Below are 12018 nucleotides of genomic sequence, written 5' to 3'. Positions count from 1 at the left end.
GACAAGGCATCGGCCACGACATTGTCTTTGCCGGAAATGTGCCTGATGTCCGTAGTGAACTGAGAGATAAAATCTAAATGTCGGTACTGCCTAGGCGAACAGTTGGTCTTCCTTTCGTGGAATGCGAAACTGATCGGCTTGTGGTCAGTGTAGACAATAAAGTGCCTCGCTTCGAGCATGTGCCTAAAGTATTTAATAGCCTCGTAGATGGCTAGTAATTCCCGATCGTAAGGAGAGTATTTTTCCTGCGATGGGCTCAGTTTACGGGAAAAGAACGCCAGTGGTTGCCATGTGTCTTCCTTCAGCTGCTGTAAGACTGCGCCTATCGCCTTGTCTGAGGCATCCGTCACTAACGCTAATTTTGCCCCACAGTCCGGGTGTGACAACATTGCAGCGTCAGAGAGGCAGTCCTTAGTGGCGTTGAAGGCTACCATGGCTTCACCTATCAAGTTTATTGGCTGAGATCCCTTGACTGAGCCTGCCAACAGGGAGTTTAGTGGACCTTGGATTTCGGCTGCTCGTGGGAGGAACCTACGGTAAAAATTTACCATCCCCAAGAATCGCCTGAGCTGCCGAACGTTGGTGGGAGGGGGAAAATCACGGATGGCTTGAATTTTGGAGTCCAGTGGTCTGGTGCCGCTTGCTGAGATACGGTATCCCAAAAAGGTTACCTCAGGGACACCGAAGACGCACTTGGAAGTGTTTATAAGCATGCCGTAATCCCTCAACCTACTAAAAATTATCCGAAGATGTTCCTCGTGTTGCGCGTCGTCCTTGGAAAATATAAGGAAATCGTCCAGATAACAGTAGACGAAATCCAGCCCTCTGGTCATTTCATCCACGAACCTCTGAAAGGTTTGTCCCGCATTCCTTAGCCCGTACGTCATAAACGGGAACTCAAACAGCCCGAATGGAGTCGTTATGGCCGTTTTGGGAATGTCTTCTGGGCTGACAGGTATCTGATTGTACGCCTTCACTAAGTCCAATGTACTGAATATCTTGCAATCCGTTATACTGTGAGCAAAATCGTGGATGTGCTTAATCGGATACCTGTCAGGCACAGTGCGGGCATTCAACATGCGGTAATCACCGCAGGGACGCCATCCATTGTCCTTTTTCGGGGCTAAGTGCAAGGGCGATGACCAAGGGCTTTCAGAAGGTCTAGCTGTACCACTAGACAGCATTGACCGAAATTCCTCTTGGGCGATTTTCAATTTATCCGGCGCTAAACGTCGAGGAGAGCATGCAACTGGGGGACCTGGTGTCGTGCGGATGTGATGTACCGTGTTGTGACGTGTAGTGCGGTGTATACCAGCTGGTCGAGTGATTTCGGGATAGGCGTCGAGGATCCGATGAAACCTCGTGTCGCCAGTCAGCACCTTAACCGAAGATATATTATCTAGCTTATGATTTACTAGTATTGCGTTAGCACATAACGTGGTGGTATTGTCCATCAAACGCTTGTTTCGGCAGTCTACAATTAGGTGGTAGAAATTTAAAAAATCTACGCCAATTATTGGCTTTGTAACATCGGCGACAATAAAACGCCAGGTAAAATCTCTACGGAGGCCGAAATCAAGAGTGAGGTGAACAAAACCATACGTATTTATATCCGAGCCATTGGCAGCACTAAGCACGTAATCAGTCCTCGCACGACGATCACGCAGTAAAGATCGGGGAAAGACACAGAGGTCGCTACCGGTGTCGACCAGAAATTGCGTCTTCGTCGATCGGTCGGTGACGAACAGGCGACCAGAAGAAGTTGGGCAATCGTCAGCCGCCATTAGCGACTGCCCCTGGCATTTTCCGCCTTGTAGTCGCAGGGACGGATGCATCTATGTGCCTTCTCGCCATGTTTCGCATGGTACCAGCACAGCGGGAACTTCCGGTAATTGGACTGGGATCTCGATGTGGATCGGCTACGACTCTGTCGCCTGCCGCGCGACCGAGAATGTCTGCTGCTGCCACCACTCAACTGCTGGAACTGCCTGCGAAGCTCTGCGATCTCGCGAGTGAGGTCACTCAGCACAGATCCCGGTATCCCTGTCTGCTGAGTCTGGCTTGTCGACGCTGCAGCTACCACCGGTGAAGAGGGTGCGATGTCGTTGACCCTGTCAGCCAAGTCCGCCAGGTCGTCGAGTGCAGCAGATGATGCCTGACCAGCTAACACCGTCTGGATGCTTCTAGGTAGGCGACTTGTCCAGATGGTTTTAATGAAGTCGTCGGGCACGTCGTCACCAGCAAGGCTCTTCAGATGTCGCAGGAACTGCGAAGGCTTGCGGTCACCTAGCTCCTCGTGCATCAGAAGCTGCTTCATCTTCTTCTCATTGGAAGCGGAGAGGCGCTTTATGAGCTCCGTCTTGAGCTTCTCGTACTTGCCAGTTGCGGGTGGTCGCACGATAATATCCTTCACCTCTCTGGAGTACCGGTTCTCTAGCTGTCCCAACACATAATAAAATTTGGTGGTGTCGCTGGTAATTCCGGAAATTAGGAACTGGCCCTCCACATTCGCGAACCATATCTCCGGCTCCTCTGGCCAAAACGGAGGAATCCGTACACCGACTTTATCAACATCGATGTTGACGGATGGTGTTGTGGAAACGCGATTTCTGACGTCAGCTGGGTCGTCGCTTCGTGAGTCTCTAAATTCCTTCTCCATGTTCTATTGGGGTCACCAGTATGGAAATATGCGTAGTAAATACCTTTATTCCAGTTGTGAGTGTGCTCGGCGTAGGTATTCAGTCGGAAATAAATAATCCTTACGGGGTAGAAGTCCGTATAATACAATACTCCACACGATAAATTATACAACAAATATACACACAACGCACACAGAAAGAAGGAGAACAGTAACGGAAAGATAAGCAAAGCGTGGCACGAACACTAGAGAACAGCACAGAAGATACAGCAAAAATTAACAACGTAGCGAGAACAAAGGAAATTTTAAGCTCAAGCAGCGTGCGCTTCGCGTCGAGATAGGTATCTGACTGGCGCCACGCAGTCTGCGCCGGCGCCGCGAATCGACCGGCCTGACGTCACACAGCTACGCCCGAGGTGAGAACAAAGAAACTAGTTTCGCCTCGAAGTTTCCACTGATGTACGGCAACAGGTGCGGCCGGACGATCAGCTGATGTTAGGATGAATATCGTATGTAAACGCTATTCTACTTGTATTACGATACTATATTATAAATATATTATACATTATATTATCGTATATATTTGTGTTGTTGTAACTGTTTATTGTATTGTGTATTTTATGTATATTTATATATAAATCATAATATTATTATAAGTAAGATAATGTTTTATAAAATAGGTAATATATTATAATTATTATAGAATTTATGTATTGTACATAAAATGTAAATATATTATTATGAAGTAGGTGAGTAGCCTACACAATTGACTCCAGTTGTCTAATCGAAACCACGGCTTCATGTTTTCCACGACAACTGTTCCTGTGTAGCGTTTCTCAGTATGTTCACAAGTATATGTCATGGCCCAGGACTTGTATACCCTTATAAGGCCCCTTATTTGTGGGCAACAAGTTTTACTCCGGCCGTCATTTGATCGACTTACAATTATTACAAGTACCAAATCTTAGATATTTAACCAGGGTTTCAAGTTTTGACCAGAGATCGCTTTATTATTAGACGTACCAGCTATAGCATCACAGTCGCGATCAGCATTTCCTGTAGTAGGCTGAGTCACTATTACCTGTGTCTGGACGGATTGCCTTACGTTTGGGTCTCGAGAGTTATTCGAAATCTGTTTCGATGTTTTGTTTTGTGAAAACGGCTATGTAAAAATCCCGCTAAACTGTCACACGTTTGGAAAGTACTAGCTTCAACGAAAGCATTTAAATTTACATCGCCTAAGTTCCCTAATATAATAGAGACAATATCAGATTCCGAGAAATTAAGATATAACCTGCAAATTTTTGACTTTTGTTCGAAAAAGAATTCATAGAGAGATTGATTCTCAGTCGGCTTAGTCTTAAACTCAAACATATTGCCTGGTTTGACCTGGAACGTAGAAGAAATCTTATCCTTCCAGTCTTTCCATACCGAGCTAGTCCACATGTAGCCATTGCGTAATAAAGATTCGTACCATGTTTTCGCAGAGCCCTTTAGCTTATTCAACGCTTGGTAACGAATTATATTATCCGTCCATGGAAATGTTACTGCGTAGGATTCAATCACATTTAACCATGCATGAACATTGTCCGTCAGAGGATCAAATTCCGGAATCATATTATGCAAGGTACTCGTACTCACGGTTTCAGCATTCTGGGATGCCTTACTCTTTTTCCTTGGCGGTGGTTATGGCGTCCTTGCACTACTAGAGGATGACGTCGACTTCGGACGTGAATGGCGCTTTTTATTTTATTCGATTTTCTATGCTTGCGTTTTCCCATATTTTATGATCCCACTTCTGATGTCGTGAAAACTATAGTTCAAATGGACACAACAATAATTTCCGTTACACAAAGTACTTAGCACAAGTAATCACACAGTCACTGCTCTGAGCACGTAATAATTCGAATGAATAACTCAACCCGTTTTACCGCCTTCGCCCGTTTTTATCATACGTCGTAAACAACTTTGACGGATGAGAAGGTGGGGATATTTTCTGGCTTGACACCTTGTTATTTTGCGCCAACTATCTATTATCGACGATGTTGCCAACATTAATAACATTAAATCTTATTTGAACTTACTCCTGCATAAACGTCACCATTAATTCGAATTGTGATGAACTAGTTCTCATTCTTATTGGTTTTAGACAAAGGTCTTTGGTTTTAGAAAACACGAAACTCAAAATGAAAACAAACAAAGCAAAACGACGCGACACGACGACCCAAACAATAACAAACAATGGCGGAATGCGATAATCCGTTTAGTTTTGAGAGATCTAGCAACGTCTATATGAGTAATATGTAACGCATTCTTCTAAATTTGGTAGGCTTATTTAAAGACGCTTCAAAGCTGCCAACTTAAGAAATACAGTAAACGCAACTCACGGTGAGCAAACGGCGATCGAGTAGTAAGACTCGATGGTTTCTCGCACTCGCGTGTTTTCGATAGTCGATGCGTTTGACGTTAGCTCGATTAACGCGATAGTAAAGTTACTCGATTGGTTTTATGAAACTCGCACTGGACATACAGTACAAGAAAGTATTCTTACTTTAAGGTAACGGTTTATAAGGAACGATCTGAAAATATTTTGTGTGAAAAATTCTGGCCTGAAAATATTCTGTTCAGACTATTTAAACCGCGTTTTAAGTGGCAACCTAAATACCGCAGTATTCTAAATAGTACAGCTAAAACTAAAATTTATTCTCTTGTTGTCTTATTTTTATCTGCTTTGCACCGATACTGAGTATAATAATTGTAATTATTAGTTTATTACTTTTAACTATCTTTCTGTATTGGAAATAGATTATACAATAATACATTCTCACGAAATACTAATTCATTGTGTTAGGCTGAATAGTTCGTTGACAGTTATAAGACATTTTTTCTATAAATGGCAACACAAGAATGGGGTTGTCAAATCGGACGGATTGATACACGCTCTCTTGCGTTGGGGACCTTGTCGACATCCAACGTGTTTACCAAGTTAAGTGTTATTTTCTTGATACCAGAATAAGTAAGTGTGATTACTGTTCTTCCGTATTTTTACTACATATCAGAAGTGGTAAGTACCTACGTTTTTGGAATGTTTTGTTGCCACGCGTGACCACTTTTCAAGCTGGATAGTTTGTAAGTTTAACTGTGGAAAAGTGTTGTTTGAATTATAATTATTCTTTAATTATTAGTGAGACTCTAATTGTTTCAATTACGCATAGTCAACTTTTATTTCAAATAGTAGGTACCTATAGTTATTTAACATGTCTTTATTTCGAAGAGTTACCCACATTCTAAACATTACGTACGGATTACAGAAAATAAACAAAAATGAATGTATTACTCTTGATATGTTCAACTTCAATGAATGACATAATTAATCCAATGCTACGTACATACCTACATTTAAAAAAATAAAAAAAAAATTCGTTGTTATTGCGACCAGACATATAAGTAGTTTACAAGATAATTTATGTGTTGTTTTTACATTTTTTTTCTTATAGGCCACATAATATGGTGGTTTGGTATTTTTATTTTATTTTTATTTTATTGTCTTAGGGAAGCTTACAGCGTTATTTACAATATAAGCAACTTAATAATAACTATTGGCCAATTACAAGCTACCACAAATGATTGAAAATAAATTTAAACTATATGAAAAAGAATAAAATGAAAACAATTAAAAGAAAATACAATTTTAAGACATGCGCAAAGCCATAAAAGTACAAACACTAAACAAAACAAAATACTACTACTACAACCAATAATAATATTGCTATTATTTAATAATAGTTATTTATAAGCGAGGTCCTAAGAGAACCAGCGCAGCTGAAAAACAAATCGCATTCAGAACTATTTAAAATGTTGAATAGTTTGAGCGCACGAGGCAAAAAGCTGTTACGTCGGTAGTTGGTGCGGCATCGAGGAACATGAAGCAGACGACTGTGACGCAATTGCCGTTTAGGCACTTGCAACTTAATACTGCAGAGGAGGTCCGGACAATCCATTTTAGCTTGCGCTATCCTGGTCAGAAGACACACGTCAGCGATCGTCCTGCGGAGACGCAGTGGTAAAAGATGGAACTTAGCGCACAAATCTTCATAGTCAAAAACAGCTGCAAACGGCATAAACTTTTTAAATAAAAACCTGACAAATTTCTTCTGAATATTTTCTATGCTGTTGATATGAACATCGTAACAGGGATTAAAAATTTGACAGGCATACTCAAGATGAGTCCGAACATATGCACAATAAATTATCTTAACAGTTTTCATATGTTTGAAATCCCATGAAACACGCTTAATAAAACCTAGAGCCCTATAAGCCTTGTCAACACAGCTCTCAATATGTTGATCAAATTGAAGATTATTATCAAGAATTACGCCTAAATCTTTAGCATATTTGCAGACTTGCAAAGCTTGACCCCTAAGAGAGAAAATAAAATTATAAACGTTCTTCTTTCTCGTGAAGTTCACCAAGAAACATTTAGAGACGTTCAAGTCTAGTTTGTTTTCAAAACAATAATTGTCCAATCTCAGTTCTGCGTCATTGGAATTATTAACAGTCCTAAATATTTTAGCATCGTCAGCAAACAATAAAAAGTTTGAGGGAAGAAAACAAGAGCCGATGTCATTAATAAAAATCACAAAAAGAAGGGGACCAAGCAGAGACCCCTGTGGCACCCCAGAAGGTATACCGATCCAAGATGAGGTATAACCACCCAGTACAACCGCTTGAGTCCTGTTATTTACATAGGAAGTGAACCATCTGAACAGATCTCCTCGTATACCCAAAGAGCTCAGCTTACGTAACAATAAGTCATGATCAATACGGTCAAATGCTTTGGCAAAATCTGTATAAATGACGTCGATTTGGTTGCCATTTTCCATATTAACGGTAATGAACTCGTTCAGTACTACAAGGTTAGTAGTCGTTGACCTACCCCTCAAAAAGCCATGCTGTTGGGATATAAATGTATGTTTGATACAGCTATAGAGCTGGTTGTAGACCAAACGTTCAAACACCTTAGCAAGGAGACACAATTTCGATATAGGTCTATTTATTTATTTATTTATTTGTATTTACCATAATTAGGCAACGTAGGCCCACTTATTAGTTACAGAAATAAAACTTACAACTATGTTAGTAGTACAATAACCTTATTAAACTATATTGGCCTATATACAATCAATCACGACTGCCTCACTAAAACCCTCATGAAGTGTTTCAGTGCAGGCGAGTCATACCTAGCAGCAACCATCTGTAGGATGCTGTTGGGACTGTCCCACATTCTTGTTAGAATGGATGAGGTCTTTTTCCTTATCATGGCAAAGAAGTCGTCTGTTCGATTTTCAGCAAACATGCCCGACGCTGAGCAATATCGAGGCAATCCCAGGAGCATCCTAAAACCATTATTATACTGTACACGCAGAGCGTCTAGTGCCTTCCGCGAGCAATTGGTCCACAAGCCCCCCGTGTAGAAGGTCTGACAATAGGCTTTAAAAAGCGTAATCTTCACCTCCTTACTACAACGGGCAAACCTGCGAGCCAACATGCCGCATCTTGCCGCTAGTGCTCTACGCTCCCGATCCACGTCTAGATGATCCTTTCTGTCCGCAGCAACATAATGACCCAGATATTTAAATTGAGTTACTCTCTTAAGCGGTACAGTATTAAGAGTGATAGCAGGCTGGTACTGTATATGTTTACCGGCGGCTTCAAAGATCATGTATTCGCTTTTTTTAACATTATAAACTAAATATAATTTAATTAGTCTATAATTTTCTATCAGGTTTTTGGCACCTTTTTTGTGGATTGGTGTTATAAAAGCTGATTTCCACATAACAGGCATAATGCCTTCATTAATTGATCGCTGAAACAGAATAGATATCGGCACTGATAGCGGTTTGGCGCAGCTAACTAGAAATATGGCCGGTAGCTTATCAGGTCCTGGAGATTTGCGGACGTCTAGGTGCTTAAGAAGATTTAGAACCTGTGACTTAATGATCTCAATTGTATGTATGTCACAAGGAGCATCAGGAGCATGACCGTCGGGCAAGGCCGTTACTGGGTGAAAGCTATTGCATTGGAAAGTAGAGGTAAAGTATGCAGAGAAGAGCTCAGTGATACCCTCCCCAGTATTACTGGTTGTGGGACCTGTTGTATATTTGTCTTATGGCAACACTACACTTCTCGTCTCAAGTCTGTACCGAACACACGTATGTTAGACGTGTAATAAATAATGTCTAAAATAAAGTGGTTTCTCTGAAGTCCCTCGGCCAGCTCCTCATCCACACACGACCACATCGCACATGGTGTCAGAAGTAAAGTCGGAAGAAAAAGAAACATGTCAACGGAGCAGGTAAAGAACGTAATTACCATGTCTAACCTAAGACCGTTAAATTTAGCAAATGGCGGCACACAAAGGAATAACGGCAAAAGCAATTTTGAATTGTGGCGAATGTGGAAAGAAAAATTTTTGATATATACGGATGCAAATGATTTTGATAATATTCCGGAAAGAAAAAAGTGGCATTATTCTTGAATTCATTAGGAGATGATGGAATCGACATATTCAATTCATTCAATATGGACAGAACGAAAATTTCACTCAACGATGTTATTTTAAAATTTGATCAAAAATTTAACCCATGTAAGAATACGACAGTGGAAAGATATAATTTCTTTACAAGATACCAGAAACAAGATGAATCATTGGATGAATATTGTACAGCATTGAATAATCTGGCAAGAAGTTGTGAATTATCGAACTTGAAGGACTCGCTCATCAAAGATATGTTTATAATTGGAATTAAAAACACATATATAAAGGAAAGACTGTTACAAGAAAATTTCACAAACATAGATGAAGCTATCAGGTATGCAAGAAACTTAGAATTGTCACAGGAAAGATCTAACCAACTTCCAAAGACAGAAAAAGAAGAAACAAACACTGTTGATGTTATCTCGGGCAAGAAACAGATGTTTAGATCAAGAAGCAAACAACGAAATGTCAATAATCACCATGACAAGTCAAATGGCAAAAAACCGTTACAACACAATTTTCAAAATTTCCAGCATAACAATTCTTTTTCCAGCAATTATTTTTCAGCTAATAGAAAACAGAAGTTATGTGGAAGATGTGGTCAAGTACACAGACAAAAATGTCCAGCAGAAGGGAAAATCTGCAATATCTGCAAAAAGATGAATCACTTTGCTAAATTCTGCAAAAGCAAGAATGAAAAATCGACGGTGAGCACTATTAATTCTAATAAACAGTCTGACTTTGTAATTAATTCAATTAATAATGAAAATTCACATAATTGGATAATAAATATTGATATTTTTAATTATACAATTTCATGTCAAATAGATACTGGTGCTGATGTTAATGTAATTTCAGAACATACCTTGTCACTTATTCAAAAAAGTAGAAATGTCAAAATTCCCATATGGAAAACAAATAATAGAATATTTACATTCTCAGGTCAATTAATTGAAAATATTGGCAGTGTAAAATTAAATTGTAATTTGGAGACTAATTCTAATGCAAACATCTATTTTATTGTAGTAAAACATCCATGTAAAACAATACTAGGTTGGAGAACCTCAGAGAAACTTGGAATTGTGAAACGACTGTTTCAACTTACTAAAAATGCTATGCATGATGACTATACTAACTTCATTGAGCATGAAACTACTAACAATACAGTCAAGGTCAACACTGGAGAATGTCAATAAAGGTCAGTAAAAAATCTTATTAACAAATATGCTAATACTTTCGAAGGATTAGGCTGTTTGCCAATGACCATTCACTTGGATATTGATGAATCAATACAACCCAAAATATGTCCTGTTAGACGTATTCCTTATGCTTTACAAACTAAGTTAAAGGATGAGCTAGACAGAATGGAAGATTTGAAAGTAATCGAAAAGGTAATTGAACCTACACGATGGGTAAATTCATATGTTCCTGTTGAAAAACCTGATAAATCATTGAGATTATGCTTAGATCCTAGAAATCTAAATAAAGCTATAAAGCGACCTCATTATCCTTATCCAACATTTGATGACTTAAGATCAAAAGTGGCTGGTGCTTCTATTTTTTTCAAAATTAGATGCTAACTCAGGATATTGGATGCTGAAACTTGATGAAGAAAGCAGTAAACTCACTACTTTCAATACTCAATATGGCAGGTATAAATTCCTTAGACTTCCTTATGGTATTAACTCTAGTAGAGAAATATTTCATAGAGTAATGACTAACATATTTCAGGATTTACCTGGAGTAATAATTTTTGTTGATGACATATTAGTATTTGGCTCAACACAACAAGAACATGATAAAAACTTGGAGAAAGTCTTCACCAAGGCAAAAGAGGTAAACTTAAAGTTTAATAAGTCTAAATGTCAATTTGGTTTAACAGAAGTTGCATATGTAGGTCATATTTTTAATAAACATGGTATTAGTCCTGACAGGTCAAAGGTCGAGGCAATAACTCAAATGGAGAGACCAAAAGATGTCAAAGAACTACAAAGATTTCTTGGAATGGTAAATTATCTTGGTTCATATATTCCTAATTTAGCTAATGAAACAACAATTTTAAGAGACTTATTGAAAAAGAAAAACATTTGGCAATGGTCAGTAAATCATGAAAATCAATTTATTAAATTGAAATCACTTATTTGTCAATCAACAATTTTAGTTCATTATGATGTAAACAAACCAATTAGAATGTCAGTAGATGCTTCTAAAAATGCAGTTGGTGCTGTAATTTTTCATGGAAAAAATCCTATTGCTTACGGTTCTAAATCATTAACTGAGTCACAAGAGAACTATGCTCAAATTGAAAAGGAGCTCTATGCTATTGTATTTGGTTGCAAAAAATTTCACCAATATATTTATGGTAAAACTATTCAGGTAGAAACTGATCACCAACCATTGGTAACTTTATTTAAAAAATCACTTTCAGATGTCCCGGCAAGACTACAAAGAATGATGATAGCAATTCAATCATACGATTTAATAGTTTCTTATGTAAAGGGCACAGAGATGTATGTTTCAGACACACTATCACGTGCACCCATAAAAGTAAATCCGAAGGTAGATAAATTTAATTTTGAGGAATTAGAGGAAAATATAAAATGTCAAGTCAATTTATTAACCTCAAATTTAGCTATTTCGAAAGATAAACTAGACAAAATTATACTACATACACAATCAGATAATTCATTACAAAAACTAGTAGAATATTATAAAGAAGGATGGCCAAATAATAGACAACATTGTGATCCAATTGTCTTACCTTATTGGAACATTAGAGATGAAATTAATGTACAAAATAAAATAATTTTCAAAAATAATTCTATAATTATTCCAAAGTCAT

At 38.7% G+C, this 12018-nt stretch overlaps 1 protein-coding gene and 1 long non-coding RNA gene across 3 annotated transcripts; one reads left to right on the top strand and one right to left on the bottom strand.

Moving 5' to 3' along the window:
- Nucleotides 1-1783: 1783 nt before the first annotated feature.
- Nucleotides 1784-2659, bottom strand: LOC126381256 (uncharacterized). Its single transcript, XM_050030751.1, has one exon. The coding sequence runs from the start codon at nucleotides 2657-2659 to the stop codon at nucleotides 1784-1786; it is 876 nt and encodes a 291-aa protein (XP_049886708.1).
- Nucleotides 2660-8811: 6152 nt separating this feature from the next.
- On the top strand, nucleotides 8812-11723 carry LOC126381251 (uncharacterized). Of its 2 annotated transcripts, XR_007568746.1 has the most exons (5): nucleotides 8812-9883; nucleotides 10203-10374; nucleotides 10908-11012; nucleotides 11102-11183; nucleotides 11605-11723. It is a non-coding gene; the product is annotated as an uncharacterized LOC126381251 (long non-coding RNA). The 2 variants fall into 2 exon arrangements; XR_007568745.1 differs by lacking the exon at nucleotides 8812-9883 and having other exon boundaries at nucleotides 9974-10374.
- The last annotated feature ends 295 nt before the right edge of the window (nucleotides 11724-12018 follow it).

The sequence above is a fragment of the Pectinophora gossypiella genome, unplaced genomic scaffold (genome assembly GCF_024362695.1).
Source record: "Pectinophora gossypiella unplaced genomic scaffold, ilPecGoss1.1 Pgos_41, whole genome shotgun sequence".
In the NCBI taxonomy this organism is placed as follows: Eukaryota; Metazoa; Arthropoda; class Insecta; order Lepidoptera; family Gelechiidae; genus Pectinophora; species Pectinophora gossypiella.
Note: the sequence above shows the minus strand (reverse complement) of the source record. Positions and strands in the feature narration are given on the sequence as shown.

Bases quoted from the DNA above. Each gene is read 5' to 3' on its own strand.
- LOC126381256 (XM_050030751.1), bottom strand. From the start codon at position 2,659: ATGGAGAAGGAATTTAGAGACTCACGAAGCGACGACCCAGCTGACGTC.